This window comes from Silene latifolia, chromosome 9, assembly GCF_048544455.1.
Source record: "Silene latifolia isolate original U9 population chromosome 9, ASM4854445v1, whole genome shotgun sequence".
NCBI lineage: Eukaryota > Viridiplantae > Streptophyta > Magnoliopsida > Caryophyllales > Caryophyllaceae > Silene > Silene latifolia.
In genome coordinates, this window is record NC_133534.1 from 124,801,730 (window position 1) to 124,824,629 (window position 22,900).

General features: G+C 36.4%; 1 protein-coding gene and 2 long non-coding RNA genes across 4 annotated transcripts; 2 read left to right on the forward strand and 1 right to left on the reverse strand.

Moving 5' to 3' along the window:
• Positions 1-3,910: 3,910 nt before the first annotated feature.
• Positions 3,911-5,154, reverse strand: LOC141598269 (uncharacterized). The gene is made up of 3 exons (XR_012523382.1): positions 4,892-5,154; positions 4,646-4,737; positions 3,911-4,521 (listed from the first exon to the last, which is right to left on the reverse strand). It is a non-coding gene; the product is annotated as an uncharacterized LOC141598269 (long non-coding RNA).
• Positions 5,155-8,995: 3,841 nt separating this feature from the next.
• LOC141600042 (4-coumarate--CoA ligase 1-like) lies at positions 8,996-14,356 on the forward strand. Its single transcript, XM_074420217.1, has 5 exons — positions 8,996-10,423; positions 12,057-12,255; positions 13,191-13,404; positions 13,629-13,731; positions 14,006-14,356. Exons 1-5 carry the CDS (start codon positions 9,374-9,376, stop codon positions 14,123-14,125), a joined length of 1,686 nt encoding a protein of 561 aa, XP_074276318.1. The 5' UTR covers positions 8,996-9,373; the 3' UTR covers positions 14,126-14,356.
• Positions 14,357-19,596: 5,240 nt separating this feature from the next.
• Positions 19,597-21,204, forward strand: LOC141598270 (uncharacterized). 2 transcript variants are annotated; one of them, XR_012523384.1, is made up of 3 exons: positions 19,597-20,034; positions 20,203-20,250; positions 20,761-21,204. It is a non-coding gene; the product is annotated as an uncharacterized LOC141598270 (long non-coding RNA). The 2 variants fall into 2 exon arrangements; XR_012523383.1 differs by having other exon boundaries at positions 19,597-20,250.
• Positions 21,205-22,900: the final 1,696 nt, after the last annotated feature.

The following is a 22,900-nucleotide window of genomic DNA, read 5'->3' on the forward strand; positions in this document are numbered from 1 at the left end:
GTGTAAATGTGATGTTTTCCGAGTGTAAATGCAGTATTTTAAGTGTAAATTTGAAGGTTTAAGAGTGTAAATTTGGTCCTTTGAGTGTGACTTTGGTCCTTTATAAGTGTAACTTTGGTCCTTTTACGATTAAAACTTTAGTCCGACTCCCAACAAACACCACCAACACCGTCCTCCACCACCAACTCATATCCACGAAAATATGAGTCCAAATATATATAAATTTAACGAGTGTAAATGTTCAGATATACGAGTGTAAATGTAAAGAAATATGAGTGTAAATGTTAAGAAATATGAGTGTAAATGTACACAAATACAAGTGTAAATGTTATGATTTATGAGTGTAAATGTAAAGAAATATGAGTGTAAATGTTAAAAAATATGAGTGTAAATCTGAAAAATGCGTGTAAATGTAAAGAAATACGAGTGTGAATGTACAGAAATATGAGTGTAAATGTGAAGAAAAACCAGTGTAAATGTAAAAAAATCTACTATATATTTATCAGATCTAAAAGTGTAAATACTAAAACTAAATCTGAAAAAACCGACCGCGAACATAAAAACCCTAGATCTAGAATAAGGGAGAGGAAAACAAGTCCATACTTAAAAAAAGAAAAAAAAAATGAAAAACATTTAAAAAACAGTAACAAAAAACATATAAAGAAAAACAAAAAAACAAAAAACAAAAAGAAAACCAATAAAAACAAAAAACAATAACACGACAACAATAACAAACAACGACAACAATAACAAACACTAGAAGACAATCAAATAAAACACCAACAACACGGCGTTGGCGGGGCTGGGCTGGAGCAGATCTGGGGTTGTTGTCGTCGTGTGTGTCGGGTTGCGGGTTGTGGATCTGGTTGGAGGTTGTGGTTGGAGGGAGGAGTCGGGTGGGTGGTGTTGGTGGGTGGTGTGTGGCGTGTTGGTATTTTATGGTGGTGTTGTTGTCGTGGATGTTGTTGGTGGTAAGTGAGGGTGGCGGTGGCAGAAAGGGAGGGAGGAAGGTGGTTGGGGGTTTCGGCCATGGTGGTGTCGGGTGGTGGCGGATCTGGGGGCGTGAGGGAGAGTAAGGAACAGAGGAGGTGGTGTCGGTGTGGTGCGTGAGGGTGGTGGTTGAAGGAGGCGGTGGTGGTGGTGTGTTCGAAAAAGACGGGGGAAGGTGGTGGCTGTTGTGGTGCGTGAGGCAGATCTGGCGTTTTGGTCGGGTCGTGTGTGGTTGTCGCGGGGAGTGGTGGTGACGGGTGTGTGGGTGGATGGTGGTGTGTGAGTGGCCGGCAGGAGAGGTGGGTCGTGGTGGTGGTGGCGGGTGTGTGAGTGGTGGGTGGTGTGTCGTGGTGGTGGCGGGTGATGACTGATGAGGGGGAAATTTTTTTTTTTGATTTTTTTTGAATTATTTAGTTTTTGGTTTTTGTTGGATTTTTGAGAGGAATTGAATTTTTTTGATTTTTAGAGAGATGAGAGGAATGATAATTGTGTGAGATGAGAGAGAAGTGAGTGAAAAATAAATGTTATATAGTAAAATTAGTGGTTGATTAGTGAAGGTAGTGAGGGAAAGTGATTAATTAGCTTCAATCCCCTCCATTTAGCATTAATCCCTCCCTTTTCCCCTTCAATCTCAACCCTCCATCCTATCTTTTCAATGGCCCTTAAGAGGACTCATGGACTCAATGAATTTGGGTGGACTCACTTGATCCTTCTTCTATATATATATATATATATATATATATATATATATATATATATATATATATATATATATATATATATATATATATATATATAGATTTAGGATCCGGTGAGAACGAACATTCGGTGAGAACGACCTTATTAACAATGAGACCAAAAGAAATCATGGCCCACCCTTTATCTTACACGTCAAAATAACCCAAAACACAAATAGCCCAAACAAAAGTCCCCTAACATCAGCCCAAACAAAAGTCCCCCTGCTTCCTTCGTTATTTCGAAATCCCAATCCTCATCTTCTAATTAAGTAAGACAAATCACTTTAATTGGCAATTTTATTTAGTTCACCATTGTTAACGATAATTCAACTACACATTAACGCCTGGTTTCGTCGCCGGCGACCCCGCACCACCAGCAGTACGCTTGTTTGACGGCACCGCACCACCCCCAGATCTCCGACAGCCACCACTACCATAAACCTTCAACATACAGCCACCAAAGGTACTAATTGTCTCGCCGGCGTGATGCTACCAACGGCGACGGAGTTGATTATCCTTCAATGTGTATACATTAATCATTGATGTATCTAACCCCTATTTAAATGTATACACAAAATTAGTCACCGGGTACATCGAAATTGATCGCAGATACATCAATATTTAACCCAGATACACTATTTCGTTAGCTCCAACAATGATGAATTTGATGATAGTGATTGAGAAAGCAAATGTGATAATGATGAGAATATCTCTTGTGATTAGAAGTGGTGTCAGGAAAAAAGGAAATGCCGGAGTCGGGGATGCTCGATGGTGTCACCGGAGTCGGGGATGCTCAATCCTCTCGCTGCTGGCACACATTTTCGGCAGTAATTCATGTCTTGCTGAGCGTATTCTGAAACAAATGCTGATGCTTTCTCATAATATCATTATTCCAGTCCCTCTTACACTGGGCACGTCAGCACGGTACCAAAAGCAGCTATAACCTACAATATGTCCAAAATTCTATCAAAGGATAATGAGCTTGTATGAGTTGTGTTGTGTTATTTGGATATGTTCAGGTGTTTTTCTAGCTTGACAACATTGGTGCTCCGGAGTCACAAACTGATTAAATAGGCTCTGAAAGCCACTCCAAAACTTTAAATTCCAAGATCAAATGCTGGGCCACTCACGAGCATAGTGTTTTCTGTAGATGCTTCGGATATCTTTCTATTTTGCATGGTGCCCCTGATCTCTGACTTATAGCTTTTGCTGCTTGTGCCTCCAATTCATCAAGATCAATCCCCTCGTACATTAAAATTTGTTTGAGATACATCAATATATAAACTAGATACACTAATTTTGATTAAACCAGATGCACTAATTTTGATTAGCTCTGACAGTAATGGGTCTACTCTAATGATTTCTGGTGAGTAATACAGGTAGCAGATTAGGAGAAGGAGATTATTCAGACGATGTCGACGATTGTTGTGGAGGCGATTTTATAAGATGGTCGGTGGTGGTAAAGGGGTATGGTGTTGCTTTTGATGTCGACGGTGATGGTGGCTGCCGGTGATGTCGACAGTACTTGTGGCTACCGTTGATGTCGAAGGCGGTACAGTGGTAGCTGCGGCGGCACAGTGAGAGCCTTTGGGTGGTGACGGTGAACCACAGTGATGAACTTGGTGATGCGTGTGTTAGGTGTGAATAGAGATGAGAGATTTAGTGGGTCAGTTAGGCGTGGGTTATATATGTAGCTTATAGGTGTCGTTCTCACCGTTCTCACCGAGTGATCGTTCTCACCTGATCCCACCTCTATATATATATATATATATATATATATATATATATATATATATATATATATATATATATATATATATATATATATATATATATATATATACAAGGTACACTTTTTTTTTTTTTTTTTTTTATTTACCAAATCTCAGATACACTTTTGACTATCGTAGGTACACTTTTTACCAGAATTCTATATACACTTTTTAATAATGTAGATACATTTTTTTTTATACCAAATCTGAGATACACTTTTGACTATCGTAGGTACACTTTTTACCAGAATTTTATATACACTTTTTAATAATGTAGATACACTTTTTTTTTTTTTTTTTTTTTTACCAAATCTGAGATACACTTTTGACTATTGTAGGTACACTTTTTACCAGAATTCTATATACATTTTTTAATAATGTAGATACAATTTTTTTTTACCAAATCTCAGATACACTTTTGATTATCGTAGGTACACATTTTAATAATATAGATACACTTTTTAAAAATGCGAATTAGCAAGATACACAAACTATTATTCTAGATACAAAAGTGTGTCATCTAGATACACTAAAAATATGTTAAAATATTATTTTTTACCAAATTTCAGTTGCATATCTCGATCAAAATCGCCAACCTTACAACATCTATACAGTTTTCAATGCAATGCAATTCAATCCTTCTCTGCAAAATCTATACAGTTTTCAATCCCATCTTTCGAGGTTCCTTCTCGGTTTGATACTAGAGATCGATATGATCACAACCAATGCCACTTCAATTCAGAGTCTAGAACTACATTGCAGACGAAGAATTTCCAGTTCCTAAGCTCTCTTGAACGAGATCAAAAGAGCGCGACCAACAACACCTAAAAACAAGCTCCCATCTTACCCAACAAAAACACCCAAATGCCCACATCTAAGCATACAAGACGGACAAACACTTGGACAAAACACGATCTTATACTCATATTTCTCGGCCCCAACCTTCTCGATTTGAAACCAGCTGTACACGGTCTTATTCTCGGGATTTCCAATAGCACCCCCTGTCGCCACATACCGTTTTCCTGTCGGTAGAAGCGGTTATTTGGGTATCTTTTTGGGTTTGCAGGGAGGAACTGTAGTAATCCATAATTAATCAGCTAATAAATACAATAACATGAAACGAATCGTATCAGAATGTTAATTAACCTTCAGGCGGTGGAGCTAGGGTTTTGTACGGAACAACAATGTCGTCAGTAGGCGTCTTGATTTTGCTCCAATCTACATGCTCTGCTTCTCCACTTCACATTTTCCGATTCATGCAAATTCATTCATACATCATAATCATCATTATCATCAATTCATCATACATTATCATCATACATCATAATAACAATCAAAATTGCGAGAAATATAATTCAAAAGGAAAAATGAAAGGTTTGTTAATGGCAGTACCTGAGGTAACGAGCAACGAGGTTGACGAATCCAGATTTCTCATTTTCGCTGCGAAGAAAAAAGCGTGAAAAACGGTTATTAGATCAAAACAATAGAATTAAGAGAAGAGATGCTTGTCGGCGTCTGGTGGTGGTTGTCGGCGTCTGGTGGTGGTTACGTCGGCGTCGTCTGGTGGAGGTGGTTGGTCGTGGTGATGGTTGGTCATGGTGGCGGTGGATGGGGATGAGTGCTATTAGATCTGGAGTATGAGTGTGAAAAATGAAATTTGGTTGTGAGGATTGGAACAGGGACGCGTGGAATGTTGGGTTTATTAAGGTCGTTCTCACCGTTCTCACCGAGTGTTCGTTCTCACCGGATCCCACCTCTCTCTCTCTCTCTCTCTATATATATATATATATATATATATATATATATATATATATATAAAGTTAATGAAAGTCTGTCAGTTGGAGAAAAAAATTGAAAAAAATTACTGTAAAACACGCCAATGCTAATTAGTTGTGTGTTTCCTTCTGTGGACAAGGCCCTCGGGAACTGCGTCCGCGGGATCCACACTAGGCATAATCGACTCGAGGTTCTTTCGAATCGAATTAAGACAAATTAGAGTCGCCACCAAGTTTTTTGAGAACTTGGAACCGTTCAAGTCAACTTTACACCTTTCATCGAAAAGCATAAAGCCAATCGACTACGAGTGATTAAAGATAAAGACTTGTACCCTATATCACTCGATTTGAATGACTCTCGTAATCCAATGGTATTTAGACGGATCCACAAACCATAGATCTTGAGTATGGGGTGAGGGTACGTGTTAGGAAGCCCATAAGGACACCTAACCCCGCCCGTCGATAACGGCCTCTACTAAGTCAAGTGTCGGATTTCAAACAAGGTCATAGCTACTACGATATATGATATGCAAACATCGTTTTAAAACCCTAACATGTGACAACAATTTCTATGTCGTTTTAGATGCAACTAAACTAACTTTGTCAAAGTTGTAATTTAGCATGTGGGTTGATTGATCTAACAACATACAAAACAAAGCAAACAAGGCTTAAGGGGGAATGGGGGAGCCGTGGGATCTACCTATTACAAACCAGGCATTTCATGGCGACACAACAATAAATTAAAGATACAACTCAATCTAAATACAATTGCTATATACGACACCATACACGACACATGGCCATTCGGCCTAGGAAAACGTGCACAAAGGGGTGACTCACGGCCTACATGACTCACGGCCTTGGGTCACTCCTCGTAATGCGTGCTTCCACTTAATCTTATCGAATTAGACATTGGGTCACACACCAAAGCATGCATTAGCATAAATCGGGCCATGTTGCTTTAAACAATATGCGATTTACTACGCTCTCACTTGCATTGGGGCACAACCGTCTAACTAAACAAAACTAAGGTTTTTAGAAATCGTTTGACTCGATAAAGGAGAACTAATTACAAACAAGTTACAAAACGCGACTCGATAAACCCAAATTGATTACAAGATACAAACAATGAGACTAAAATAAAAAAATGAGAAAAGGGATACAAAAGACACGGCCAAACACGACCTCATACACGGCTATCCTAGTTCCTAGGTTAGATTCATTAGGTTAGATGGATTTGCAAAGCGATGCGGAAAATACATTAGAAATCGATGACAAAAAGAGGTCAGAAGGCTTCGCCTAAAACCGGGTGTTCTACACGGCCTAAGAGGTCAAATTAGGTCAAGTTCGCTAATTAAATTAACTCGTCGAGTGTTAATAAGAAGGTGCTAGTCACGCACTCTTATACTAGCGAGAAATTAGGTGAAAGAGAGAGATGCGTTCATTAAGTTACAGAATTGTCGATTGATTTTAAAAGCTATGTCGAAGCACCCTAACATGTCTAATTAGGTTATTTAAATGATCGAATATCGTCTAAATAAGTCATATGTTAACAATCAGAGGTCGTATTAACATGTAAATGGTCCAGGGGTAGGTCGAATTACACGAGAGAAGAGAGGGGTCAAAAGCGAAGAGCGAAGTCAAAAATCCGTTTTATTTATGCCCTACCTTGAACACGAGGATATGTAAATGAGACGGGGGTGTACGACCGACTGATGTAGCGGTTTCTTTCCCATCTCAAGTCAACGCGGGTGTTCATGGTGGTACTTTAACTCATACTCGGACTAAACTAGTTTCATAGTTAATAAGAACAGACGATAAACAAAAACGATAAACAAACAAAAACGAACTATAAAAAAACAAACATAAAAAACGAAATAAAAGGGAAGAAAGAGGAGGATTTGATGCACCCTTAACCTACATGTATCATTGACACCGTCTTGGGTCGTAATCGATGGTAGATTTTATCTCGAGAGGCCGTCGTCGACGAAGAAACAAAGCAAACAACACGTTTTTATCGAATCTGGACAACAACTTTCAAACAGCGATTTCTCTCTCGTTTCACGATGAAAATTCAATTTAAAAGATGTTTTGAAAACTAGAAAGAGAGGAGAACAGAGATCCTAAAACAATCCCTGCTCGTTTTGAGTTATTGGGCACGAAAAACGAGCACAAACAGAACTGGACAGACAAGAAAGTCACAAAAACAGAGTGTATAACACTGTTTTTCGAGGGAATTCGTGTACTCTCAAGGGCAATTTGGCTCGTAAATCTTTGTCTAATGTGTAGATGGATGTTGTATGGTTAATTTGGAACAAGAAACTCGAATTTTGATGGAGGTTTGATGGAGGAACGAATTGTTTTTCGAAGAGGACACACAAACTGTTTCAGTTTGTAAGTCGGTTTTGTGGAGGGTTTTTGAGAGGCAATTAGGGTTTGTTTATGGAGTTTAAAGCTTGTAAGTGAAGGTAGTATGTATCGAGAACTTAGAGGAATGAATGTATGGTGAAGGGTGGGTATTTATAGGGAGTTAAAGTAGGGTAAAAGGAGGGAGAGGCAGACGGACTCATGCACGCATAGCTGCTGTCCAGCAGCTTTTGTGAGGGTTTGAGAGGCTTTGTGACGGGTTTTATTGGTGGTTAAGGTAAGGTAATATGGGTAGGATACTAGGGTATGGGTTAGGGTTAATGGGCATGGGTTTTGGTGGTGTTTGGAGCGGGTTTTGGACTCGGGTTTGAGCTGCAAAACAGGGGGGGCTGCTTTGTGTATGCGGGCTGTTTGGGGGTGATTTGGGACGTGGTTATGGGGTTCGAACTGGGGTTGGATGGGTAGAGGCTTAGGTTGGTTAGTGTACTCGATATTCGTGCCAACTCGTAAAGAAAACGGGCTCAAAAACCGAGCTATAATCGAGCTCCAAAACGTGTGGTTAAAACGAGTTTTTTTCGATTTTTAAATCGATTTTTCAAATCGATTAACACATTAAAATAAATGACTTTTCAAATCAAATATACTCATAAAATGATTTTTCAAATCAAATATTTATTTTATTTTCAATAAAATAAACTTGAGAAAATAAATTCAAAATAAGGCAATAAAATGAATTCACCTTAAAAAAACTTTAATTTAAAAATCATTTAAATTAAAATACTCCGTCGACAACGCTCATTCTACATCGTAAAACGAACCCCAAATAATGACAATGACAACTAAAGAATACATGTGTCCTATCATCATCGGGTGTTTGTCGGGTTCTCTATAAATTCCAATATCGACGGATACGGGTATCTACACCTTCATAAAACACGTCATTAGTAATGACGTGTTTGTTCCGTATTTTAAGTTTTGAAAACCCGAGCCTACACCATCTTGACAATTTTTTTTCAAACCAACCCAAAACAACAAATACTTTATTTTTGAGCATTATTTTAAAAACGGATCACTTGTTTTATGCTATAGTTTTTAGCGATCAATATTTTACTGAATAAACAATATAAATTTTTTCACACACAATTATTGTACATTCGTACACAACAACTAATTAGAAAACAAAAGCGAATAAACACATGCAATCGATAACAAAACGAAGGATAATTTAAGTTCAACAAGAAACACTTATAGTGTATATGGTAAATGAAGATCAAAAATATTGGGTGCACTCTTATATACGGAGTAGTATATGGTATATGATCAAATATATTGGGTGCAATCATAAATTCTTTACAAGGAATAAAATTGGCAAATCTACTAATACTCCGTATCATATATGGGCATACCGCATATCTGTCATTGTGCCAATTCATTTTCCTTTTATATATTATCCGTTGTCAACGCACTTTCTATTTGGAAAATGATCATGATCATAAAATCACATGCTCACATTCAACCGACCCACTTTCGCACCATAGCATTCCTATCTCACCCACCAAACTCTACCCTTCACCTACTTCATATATATTTACCCCTCTAACCAACACCCTCCCAGGCAAGCAACACAATTTCAAAATTTATACACCATTCTCATTTATATTTTTAAATTTTTTTTGCATATTTTGTTCATCTCCTAACTCTTATCAACTAATTTCCTCTCACATTTTCTATCATGGAACTTAAACAAGAGCATAACCAAATCCATGATGAAGTTATTGCAAGTAAGCCACAAAAAGAATACATTTTCCGGTCGAAACTCCCTGACATTTACATCCCTAATCACCTCCCTCTCCACACTTATTGTTTTCAGAACTTGAGCGAGTTTAGCGACCGTAAATGTTTAATCGACGGGACAACGGGTCGGGAATGGAGCTATATGGAGGTGGAGAGAACCGCGAAAAAGGCTGGAGCGGGTTTTAGGAACCACTTTGGGGTACAGAAAGGGAGCGTGATCATGCTTCTCCTACAGAACTGCCCCGAGTTTGTGTTTTCCTTCCTCGGGGCATCTTTCATAGGATGTATTAGCACGACAGCTAATCCTTTGTGTACCCCTGGTGAGATTGAGAAACAAGCTCGAGCCTCTAAGGCTACAGCTGTTATCACCCAGTCCGCTTTTGCGGACAAGGTGAGAGCGTACTGTGAAGAGAATGATATACATTTAGTATTGGTGGACCACCCGACAATAAACGGGGTCCACGACAAGTACTTTTGGGACCTCGTGGAAAATGAGTCGAGTGATCCACCAATAATAGACATAGACATATCACCCGATGACGTTGTCGCCCTACCGTACTCGTCCGGTACGACGGGACTACCAAAGGGCGTGATGCTCACACACAAGAGCCTAGTGACAAGTGTCGGACAACAAGTGGACGGTGAGAATCCCAACCTTTATTTCCAACCTGAGGATGTTATACTCTGCGTTTTGCCACTTTTTCACATCTATTCGCTTAACTCTGTTCTGCTGTGTGCTCTACGCGTTGGAGCCGCGATTCTTATAATGCCCAAGTTTGAAATAAATATGTTGATGGAATTAGTGCAAAAATACAAAGTTACGATTGCACCCTTCGTGCCTCCCATAGTTTTGGCTATTGCTAAGAACCAAGACATGGGTAAATATGACCTTTCATCTGTGAGAACAATTATGTCTGGAGCAGCACCCATGGGAAAAGATCTTGAAGATGCTGTGAGAGCTAAACTTCCTAATGCTAAACTTGGTCAGGTACGTACTATCAAAACTTAATCAAATCATAAATGTATATAATTGTCGATTTTTTTTTTCTGAATAAGTTTTATGTGAAACGGTGTTACAATAACTTATTCAGAGATGACATTACAACGTGTCGAAAACTAATCACAACTCCTTTTAAGACTTATATGCGAGAGTCGACACGATGAAAGTAAATAATCAATTTCGTTACTCCGTATAAATTAACTAGCGGTTTCTCTTCTTTTATGATAAAATCCCCTTTCGAGTTTAGTAAGTGGGCTCAATTTTACACTAGTGATAAACTTAGCAAATATTACTCCAGAGTTACTTAAAAATAATAGAAATGGTCCTTGATCATATTAGAATGGTAAAGACAATATAATTTTACAATGAGTTATACCAAGGTTAGCGCAATTTTACACTAGTATTCTGATTTCTATATGTACTTATCTAAGTTAACACGACGTTGATGTAACGTATAATTAAATAATGGTATGTTATCGATTATGATTGAAATTATTAAGGTACTCTAACTATATGCACAAATGAATTGTACTCTTTTTGGCTAATTTAATGACATTTATTTTGCTTATCCCTGTATGCTGATTGTAAACGTATAATTTGCTAATAGTGCTCAGGTTTATTTGTTCAAAATTTGATGTTACCTAGTTTTGTGGTTGACCATGACACTTGTTTATTTAGTATTCTTAAATAGACGAGTGTTTACTTGTGTAATTGATAGCGTGTTAGAGATCAGATCATCTTTGATCTCTCTGTTGCGGTGGTGGTTGGGGTAGACCACACAACATTGCTTGCCCTTACATTTGTCATTCCATAAAATCTATCAAGTGTGGTATTTATACAATGGCCTATCATTATATCCCGATGTAAAAAAGAGAGAGTCGACTTCACACCAATTTTAACGACTACCATACTCCCATATTTGTAAAATGATTTACAATTGTCAATATATATATATATATATATATATATATATATATATATATATATATATATATATATATATATATATATAAATATAAATATATATAATATTATAAAATTAAAGAAAGGAAAACTAAAATAATTGGTGGACGACTCGACAACAAACGGGGTCCACAACAAGTACTTTTGGGACATATCATTCGATGACGTTGTCGCACTATCGTACTCGTCCGGTACGACGGGGAAGGGTGTGATGTTCATGCACAAGAGCCTAGTGACAAGTGTCAGACATCAAGTAGACCGTGAGAATATAAAAATAAAATTATGAAAGAAAGGAACACTAAAATAATAGAGAATGATACTACTAATAACAATGAGACAACAATTTAAGAAAAAAAGTTTAATTAGTTTACTCACAAACTAGTTGACATTAACAGAGTGCGTTTGGATAACAAAATTGTTACAAATAATGTTCTTTTAGCATAACTTTTACTTCAAATTGTCAAATGATGTTTGAATAACTTGGTAAGATATCGTCTTTCAAAAGACTAATACGAACATCGATTAGGGGCACCAGTTCCTACTAACCACCAAGTTAATTATACTCCGTAGTTGACATACAATATACGGAGTACTATAGAAAGTCCGATTATAGACGTAGGTGGTAACAAAATTAATGATGAACATGTACGTTGGTCAGGGTTATGGAATGACAGAGGCAGGGCCAGTACTAGCCATGTGCTTGGCATTTGCAAAGGAGCCCATGGATGTTAAGTCTGGTTCATGTGGGACTGTTGTACGCAATGCTGACTTAAAGATCATTGACCCTGATACCGGCTCTTCTTTGCCTAGGAACCACCCTGGTGAAATTTGCATTCGTGGCGACCAAATTATGAAAGGTTCTTCACTTTCTATTTTTTACATGGTATAGTCATTATTACGCGATATTTGACCTATGGATATTACGATTGCGTTTGTGAGTTTTAACTTCCTTTGTAAATATATAAAAAATCTTCGAATTGGTCATATGCATTCGCGGGTTATAGGTTGGGTAGATGGCCCGGATGAAAGCGACTTCTTAAACAACCATGCGGGTTTAGGATGGAAGAGCGTCTATTTTAATATTGCCTACATGTAAGTGGTCTACATTTGACAAAAATCATGAAAATGTTCTATGTAAGTATAAGAGTACTCCAAGTATAACGAAAAGTAGGTTAATATTAGATGGTTGGTTGAACTACACTACACTTTGGTTACTCCAAAAAGAGATTATGGATATATATCCACAAAAGTGGGTCATGGTGATATTTAAGTAGCGTTTTGACTAAAAAAAATGTTTAAGTAGCGTCTCAGTCTCAATTATTTGAGTCATTTCTTCAAGTCAAAGACAACATAAGAATCTAACTAAACAGACACGTTAAACCAACTAATAAATATGAGTGTATTTTTTCAAAGTATAATTTTAAATGACATCATTGACATGATACAAACTTCATTGCTATTTCATGAATAAAATAATAGGAACAAATATAATTGTTGGGTCTCAATTATCACTTTAAGGTTTTGTTGGAGATGATTCATCTATCATGGTATCAAAGCTGGTGTGACCAAGAGGTCACGGGTTCAAATCCTGGCAGCCTCCAATAAATCACAAAGTTGAAATTCAGCACATGGTATGAGGGGGCCTGTGCACTAACCACTCTTCGAGTCCAATGGACACTCGAGTGAGGGGGGTAATAGGGAATAAATATAGTTGTTGGGTTTCAACTATCACTTTAAGGTTTTGTTTGAGGTGGTTTATTTTAATTTGAGTGTAAAATCATTTTATTTATAGGTTATTTGAATGATCCCGAAGCCACAATGAACACCATAGACAAAGACGGATGGTTGCATACCGGTGATATTGGATATGTGGACGATGATGATGAGATATTCATTGTCGATCGACTTAAGGAGTTGATAAAATACAAGGGTTTCCAAGTAGCTCCGGCTGAGCTCGAGGCAATGCTTCTGAACCATCCTAGCATCAATGACGCTGCTGTTGTAGCGTAAGTCTCATTCACCTCAAAAATACATAGCTTAGATACACACCCTACATGGGGTAATTGAAATGCCAAAAATTCTTATAAGAAACAAAGTAAAATATAAGTAAAAAATAGTGTTTCTCATTAGTTAACAGTTATGGATCTATCGTAATGTGATATATATGGAATGTACAACTATTTTTAAACTTTCATTCGGATTATAGCCAATACTTTACTTATTTTTTCAGGATGAAAGACGATGCTGCTGGTGAGGTTCCCGTTGCATTTGTTGTGAGATCAAATGGGTGTAAAATCACCGAGGATGATGTTAAGCAATACATTTCTAAACAGGTAATTAAACTGTAATCCAAATTAAATTACATATAGTAATAGCATAATACCCAACTCAAAATTCGGTAGCGGTGTAATTTTATTCGTAGGACAGAGTTTTTTAATGTTTAGAACACGCATTTCAGTAGTGTTAGACACTTCTATACCTAAGACAACTTCGTCATACAAATACGATCGGTCCATACTGGATTTATTGTGAAATTAGTCTCAAATGTTTTCCTTGTCAGTGAAGCAAGTAAACTAATTCATTGATTTGTATTTTGGGTAAGTGCAGGTGGTATTTTACAAGAGAATAAATCGTGTTTTCTTCGTCGACTCGATTCCTAAACTTCCATCAGGGAAAATATTGAGGAAAGAGCTAAGAGCAAGGCTTGCAAATGGCATTACTAATTAAGTATGTTGTGGAGAACTATAACGCGAGCTAGCCAAAACAACTACACAATACACCCCAAAGTACATATGATTAATGTCGAAATGAAGTGACCTTTTCAACTGATAACCTCATTTCTACCGGGTTTTTTCCGCTTATCATCAATCATCAATTATGTCTTCTATGCTGTGTAATGTGTTATGTATGTGATTCCATGGACAATTTATATAACAATCTTATATTATTTTCTTGAAAGGATTTACAATTTTTCCGTCTATTAGGATTATAGTCTGGTGTCCCCTTTTCAATTATAGGTGGCAACGGGTCGGGTCAGATCCAGTACCGATCGTTACCGGGTTGGTTCATTTTGGGTCAATTGATGTACCAATTCTGATCGGGTTTGGGTCGGATCATTACCGGGTCTACTACTCTATTGCATTAGTTCAATTTTTTCACAAGAAAATTTAGTTTTCGACAATTACTTTGGTTGGTTAGTTTGTTATTAAGTCAAACATATCTAACAAAACAATTTTTCCATCATCAATCTGTGGACATCGAAAATTTCCGGGGATGTCGCCACCAAGTTTTAGGATATATGTTTCTATAGTCTAAATTAACATGTTCTAATCTCATAATGAACATGTATAAACTGAATGCGGAAGCGATAAAAGAGATTGATTACTTACCTCCAACAATTGTTTGAAATAATTGATCCGTCTTAATGAAGAACCCTAATTCTTACCCCAAATGTGACTTGGCTTCCAAACCCTCGGCCTCACAATTTAGATGGTCTATTTCTTAATGAGGTAGCCTTGTTGAACCTTCATCAGAATAAATATATTCCCCTTATATAGACTCTTGTCATCAAAGAGTTAACTGGACAGTTTCCTAAATTGTGAGTGGTAAGTTATGGGAGACAATAGTGAAAACGGAATCCTAGGTAAATTCCACCATACAATTGACCAATTTAATTTCCATAAAATAACTTAATATAAATATTAATGTAATACTTATTTATTTTATGGAATATCTTACATTCTCCCACTTCGTACATATACTATCCTTAAACATGCAAAAACGAGCTACTCTTCGACTGAAAAACGTATATAACCATACATATACTATCTTTAAACATGTTACTAACCTCTGAAAGCCAAGTAATAACATATAACCATGCTCAAGTACCACAATGCTCAATATATGCAATCATTTACTTATTCCATCCAACAACTTCACAAAGATTATATATATATACAATCCACATTACTTCAACATATAACGATTCCCAAGACACCCCCATGATGACCGGCTCAAAGTTGTAAGGGCCTAAATGCGAGTTCGGGACGTTTACAAAGCCTTTGCGGTAGCTCCAAACAACTTCTATCGGGGTTCATTTTAATTAGACTCCATATGTTCATTTGCTTCATTGGTTTTAGGTTCCAAAATTGTCGCTCTGATACCACTTTGTAATACCCCCATATATCAAGGTGTCTTCCCCCATATATCAAGTTGTCTTACCAAGGACCACCCTAGCATATGATGAAGGTGCTACCATCTCGGTTACCCGAGGTAAGTATATCAATATTAACCATTCAAGAACAATTATTAAAGTATAATGTTTAATGAATACATCGTCTCAACTGAAAACCAAAAGTAAAAGAGTATAAATCTCAATACGTCAAAACAAAGTATCTAAAGTCCTGGCAGCGGAAGCTAGACTCAAAGTGATGACATCCCATCCTCGTCCCCGCAACCAAATGTAATCATCACCTGCCACCACTACTACAGATACAGGCTATAACAACGGTTAAAACCGTTGTTATAAAAAAGCGGACGTTGTTAAAGCGTCCATTGTTAAAGGTTTTAACAACGGTTGGTTTTTCTAAGAAACCCGTTGTGAAAACTATTAACAACGGTTTAAAGTAGAAAAAACCATTGTGGAAAGTGTGACTAATTTTTGGTGGGAAAGTTATAACAACGGTTATAGTAGAAAAAACCGTTGTTATAACTAAAGACAACGGGTGTTTTTTTTAATAACCGTTGTTGTTGATTTTAAAATAAAAATAAAAATAAATTATATATTACTAGATGCATGCATTATTACTGCAATTCCGATGCATGGATGACCATAAAAGAAAGTGCACTTTGTTGATATGAATAGTACTTTCAATCCCTTTAAGCACTAGTCATTTAAACCTATAATTGGACCTCTTCAATTACCGTGGGGTGTTACAATCACCCCCACTTGAAGAACGCAACGTCCTCGTTGCGCCTGGGAGCATAACTGCTAACCCAGAATCCTCCCCCGCTAGGTGTGTGATTACAATGCCTCCAGGAGCGTATAACAACTGCCTCCGATCACCACACGGTCGCAGGGTTGCTCTGATACCACCTGTAACGACCCGACCCGCCACAGTCGTAACACAATCCCAATAAGATGGGATGCTCCATTTAGGCCAATTATTTGTCCTCACTTAAGCCCAAAAGGAGAAGGCCTTGTTACTAAGTGGTGGGTGGAATCTATTATAAGCTTCTCATGATCTCCTTATTCTTTCCATGTGGGACAACTTTCCTCACATTTCATGGGGTGTTACATAAGGCATTATTACTGCCAAATCCTGCATATGAAGGACACAATAATATATGGAATGAGAAGGGTTATAAGATTTGACACAACTTCCTAAACATATTAATTAAAAAACAACTCAAACGACACATTACTAAGTATAAATTCATGCATTATCTCAATAACCATTTCCATTATATCACTATCTCCACGTCCTAAACTCCAAACCCTAAATCTTTAAAACAAACTCCAAACTTCCTTCAACACTTCCTTAATGATACCATCCATAATACATGCATTATGACCGAGTACAACAAGAGTTTCATCCGCCGGTTGCTGGACATCGAGGGCAGGTACATGAGCTACCTTGAGGACACTCGGACCGCACTCAAGGACGCAAAAAAAAAAATGGCTTGACAGAGCAGCAGATGTTGCAGCTATATGACGATGTAACAAATGCGGAACGAAACCTCCAAATAGCAAAGGAGTAGAGGATGGATATCATAGAAGAGAATAAGACTCTCTATGCATATCTAAGAATTGCATTTTTAGCAATGTAATTCGTTTTTTATGTATGTATATATTAATTAATTAATTAAGTTTATTATGCATTATTCCTCTCCATCATCTTCTTCTTTTATTTTATTTTATTTAATTTGTTTTACAAGCTAATAAACGCAGAAAAAAAACAGTGACAAAACTAATTAAGCGAATAATACTTAGAGAAAGAACAATAATGATCGGTAAAAACACATGCAAATGAAATAATTAGAGAAAGAAAATAATGACTGAGATGATGACAAAACCTAAAACCATGCATATAAAGCGATACCTGATAATTAGAGAAAATAAGAGATGGCGACAACAACAGTGTCGGAGATGATAAAGCGACGATGAGAAAGAGAGAAAGAGACGATGAGAAAGTGTGTGTTTGTGTTTGTGTATGTTTGTGTTTGTGTTTGTGTATGTTTGTGTTTGTGTTAAGTTTTTGTGTTTGTGGCTGTAGCTGATCTGTGTTTGTGTGGTTTATATTATGGAAAGTACTGACAACGGTTTTTACACAAAAATCTGTTGTCATTAGAGAATATATTAACAACGGGTCCTTAGAAAACCGTTGTAAACAAGTATTAACAACGGGTTCAAATATAACCGTTGTAATTACTTTTCACTAATTTTGCGCCAAATTATTAACAACGGTTATAATGTATTACAGAGTAAACTATTGTTATTAGTTTTTATATTAACAACGGTTGTGCAAGTTTGACCCGTTGTTAAAACCTATAACAACGGTTATCAACACATAACCGTTGTAGTTAAGTTTAGTAAAATTCGCGCCATCCATTCTACAACGTCTTATGGTGATTTTCTTGAATAAGCGTTGTTAAAGGGGCGTTGTAGTTGCCTGGATTTGTAGTAGCGCACAACCTGCTCACCATCCCCGAATGGATCACCACAGTTTTATAAAACACAACGGGGCCAGTTCACTAAATAATCAAGATAACCTAATCGCAACAAACAACCAAGGCAAACAACTGTACAACCATTCTCGAACTCCAATCATAACTCATATCCGGCTACACACTTATGTGTGTAGCCCTGCCAAATTACCCATCGCAACAGGTAATCCATACCGCCAGTGGAGGACCGCAGCCTTGCCCACCTATGCCCCGCTCATTGCAACAAGCAACAACCCATGTCCATTAATGTGCACACCCCCTTGTGTCGGGAACCACAAGGGGCAAATCAAGAGTGGAAGCCATTCCCGAAAATGACCCAACTCAGCCGAGGACGCACGTCGCAAAGATAGACAAACAACAACAATTCCAACAACCAAGAATTGAAAGACAATGCCAACAGCGATACTAATCATGTCAATACCACAATAAACCATCTTAAATCAATTAAATAGGCAACCGAGTAGGAAAACCCTATCTTATCAATGATCCGAATCACGAGTGTACGCCGGAAGCTAGAAACGTTCCTCTACGAATCCTTCACCTAACAATAACCACAACAATCTAATCACAAACATGCCAATCACTCTTTTTCCCCAAATCCAACCACTAGGGCAAAACCCTAAAAGACAATACTAAACCAAAGATACGGAAGTAGTGACTTACCGATGAAACTGACGCGAAAGAGATGAACAAAAGTCTCACAAACGATCAATTGCCATGAGAGTGATTAAGGATAACTAGAGGAGCGTTGAATGTAATTAGGTTTTGGTAAAATAAAAGTAAACTATAAAACACGATTTATATAACCTTTAATCATCCTTAATCAAACACACGACACTTAGCCCTATTCAGCCGAGAAACAAGACCCAGAAAATCGTGGTATTACACATAACTTACATCAATTTCATGAATCCACCGTTTAAACGAATGTGGAGCAACACCATCATATATTTTTTTTTATACAAATAGAAAGAAAACGTTGCTCATAAAAACAAACTGAAGAAGCATTAATTATACTCGCACGTAATTGGAAAAGATCTGAACTTTCAACTTAAATTTCTCGATTTAAATGGAGATGAAATTTACAATTTACAATCAGAAGGAAACACGCGTAAAATATACCATGCAAGTCAGATTCAAGATTCAATGGAAATTCTAATAAAGTTCCTCTTCGTAGCAAACAAATTCGGGACGGAAACATAATGTTTCGTATGCAAACCCTCTGCCGCACAATTTAGATGGCGTATTTCTTAATGAGGTAGGCTTGGTGAACCTTCATCAGAATAGATATGTTTCCCTTATATAGACTCTTGTCATTAAAGAGTCATCTATAAAATACTATAAAAAGGGTAGATTGAGTATCTACCCTATGCCACGTGTCCACGGAATAAACAAGCACAAGAAACTAATTTGTCACACATAAAACTAACATTCTAAGCGTTATTCAACAATAGAGAAATGGGAGAGGAAGTTTGACTGACTTTTTTACATTTATTTACAAGGCTATACACTGAATTGCCATAAATCTCCAATAATTGAAAACTTGAAACGCTTCTTTAGTCTCCCTCATAAGTCAGATGTCCTTTATTCAACCTCTTCAATAATCGTATAAATGCCCAATTTAAAACGCTTCATAGCTAATACTCTGTACTTAAGTGCCTCGCTTAAATTTCCTTGATTAATATCATAGTCTATCACTCCAGTAGTTCCATCTGCTTTGACATTTTCCGAACTCAATGTTACCTCTCAATTCCTCAACTAATCTCACATGAGAACTGAAATCTCATTTTCCAGAAAAATTGCTAAATTTTAACGGTAATCTACTTTTAATTTTTAATTTTTTAGGTTATTCACGCTCATAATTGAAGATTGGAAATAAGGATCTGCTTTGCGTTTGTTCATCATCTTTGGTTAGTATAATTTGATTTTTGTTTCCTTATATTTCCCCCTTTTACTTTTTATTTGGTTTATTTATTCTTTTGATCATAGCCTTGCTTTTGTTCATAAGTTTTTGGTTTTGATTTTGATTACCTTCTTTTAAAATTCTATTTCGTCATTTCATGTTTTTTGTCTTTTAGGTTTTGATAGATTGATGCTCAGAGATTAGAGCTAAGAGGGAGCGTAAGGTCTGTTATTTATTGATCGAAAGTCGTTATTTATATTTTTAACTTTATAGAGGCTTTCTCCTGAATTTCCTTTTTTTTTCTTTTTTTTTTTATTGTGAGAAATTGTAAATTTTACGGAGTATTACTTAAGTAAAGACAAGGGAGAAATTCGTTTTTACGTTGACTTGATATGAATCGGGTCAATTATTTTAGGGAAAAAGTAGAAATGAATAACGAAAGTAAATTGGGATGGAGTGAGTATAACAATGTTGGGTAGAAGTGTAATATAATCATCATTAATTACCCTCACATACTATTATACTATGTACTCCACAAAATAAAAGGTGGGAGATTATAAATTGAAGAAATGTGGATCGAGTGAGCCACAGAATACAGTAGTATAATGCAATCATTCTTTTACGGTAATTTTTCCTATAAATGATTCTCATTGTAAATTATATTCCAATATTGATTTGCTTTTATTTCAAATGTTATATACTTCATTCTAATTACTCGGTATAATTCCGACAGTACAAGCTCCTTTCGATATATTTTGAAGCCTTATCGAGGACAATGATGTTTGGATTCATTGGATCATAGCATTTTCCCAAGGGTACGAATTGCTTATGAGCTTCGACCATCTCAAGCAGACTCAACGTTTAGTTTGTTCCTCTATTTGTTTCTATATATTCCTACTACCATAATTCACATGTGCAGTTTATTTGATTTCTTATGGAAATGTAAACCTAGGTTAAGGAGTTAAGGAGTAAACTGAGTTAGTACTAACTAATCAAGAGGCTCTTGCTAATTAAGTTTCCACTTCACTACTCACATAAGCTGCTATTCAGCCTTTTTCTTTCCAGTTATGTTTAATTTTTTTTGCTGTGTAGATACTTAGATGCATGTTTCTCACAAGTTCATATTTAACTCTTTGAGTTTTATAGTAATGCATTATATTTGAACCCGTTATGATTATCTCATCGTATTTTTAATCTGCTTAAGTTAACTTTGCCGAACTTCAATATTACATAACAACCTTGCCTTTCTAAACAAGATAGTTAAATAGTGAAGGAGACATATTGTAATTGTAATAACGCTATGCTGATTTGTTTAGTTACTCTCGGTTCCTATTCAATTAGAAAGGTGTTTTTTTATCACATTTGATGAGATGGAAACACAAAAGAAAGATAAAGGAAGGTGGAGGGAAGAGGAAGGCAGTGGAATTAAATTAGGTGAACTAATAAGTTTATGTTCTATACAGTAAGTAGTATATGCAAAGAGAAGTGCTCACTAAAATGAAGTTTTTTAGTGAACTATGAAGCATTAGAGGTTATCAACCATTGTTGCTCTACATCTCACTTATAGGAAGCAGTTGGGTCGGAAAGGACGGGGAGGCTGAAGAAAAAAGGTTCAACAATCCAATAACTTAATTTCACAATCTTCAATCCCGGACACTAGGAGAGGATTCTTCTATCTAGAATGGGCCACAAATAGTCCTCCATCTTCTACTTAATAGTTACTCCGTAAATGGTAGTATACTGCTCCGTATATTGGAGGTTTAATCTATATTTTCAATATGTTACACTATTTTATCTGTTCATTTGCAAAAATATACAAAGTGGCTGGCGACACATGCGTTATAAATGTCAATGGCATACACGCGGCCTACTGCACCAACGCAAGAGAAATAACAATTGTGAAATTTCCAGTGAAATGAATTAATAAAACAAAAGAAAAAATGATACTTAAACAGACCCGTGAGTATCACGGGTCACAAAACTAGTTAAAACTTAAAAGAGTCATTTGTATAGTTTCTTAAATTGTGAGTGGCAAGTTATGTGAGAGAATAGTGGAAACGGAATTCTAGGTAAATTCCACCATACAATGGATCAACTTAATTTTCATAAAATAACTTTATAAAATATTAATATTTACTAATTTATTTTATAGAATATCTTAACTAACAAACTTGAAACCGTACAATGGCCTCTGAGCGGGTCCGCAAACCATAGACATTGAGCTCGTGGTAAATACATTAGATGCGGTAATATTAGCGTAATATGATGCAATACGTACATATAATACAAAGCAAAAATATGTTTATGCTAAGTTAATTTATTGGAATGTACGAACGAACATTCATAGGGCTTTATCCGTTTATATAAGCAAACAATTTCGTAGTGTTGGATTAGTTGTACAATTTGCTTATTACGTATAAATATACCATTGACTTGAGATGTGATACAATAATACAATATTTTATCCTTTTCAATATATAATCAATTTATATATTTGATTATTATTATCTTTATTTAAATTTAATCAACTATAAGTTTTTTTCGAATGATTAAAGAAAGTCGAAATTATTATCTAGTTAATTAATTTAATCTAGTTGTGTCACCGTATTCCACACAAAATAGGCATCTTTTGAAAAAGTTTACATCCAATATTATTAATTAAGCTAACAATCAAGGTTATTATAAATTAATTAATTAAGTAACCATGCTAGGGCATTTGTGTAACCGAATTCCACACTTATTAGGTATCGCTTGTGTATTATATATACACAATTACGTAGAATACATATTTGCATCTTCCAAATAATAAGTAGACATTCAATATAATTATTTAGGTAGTACCACAGAGAAAGATGAGGACGCAAGATGAACAA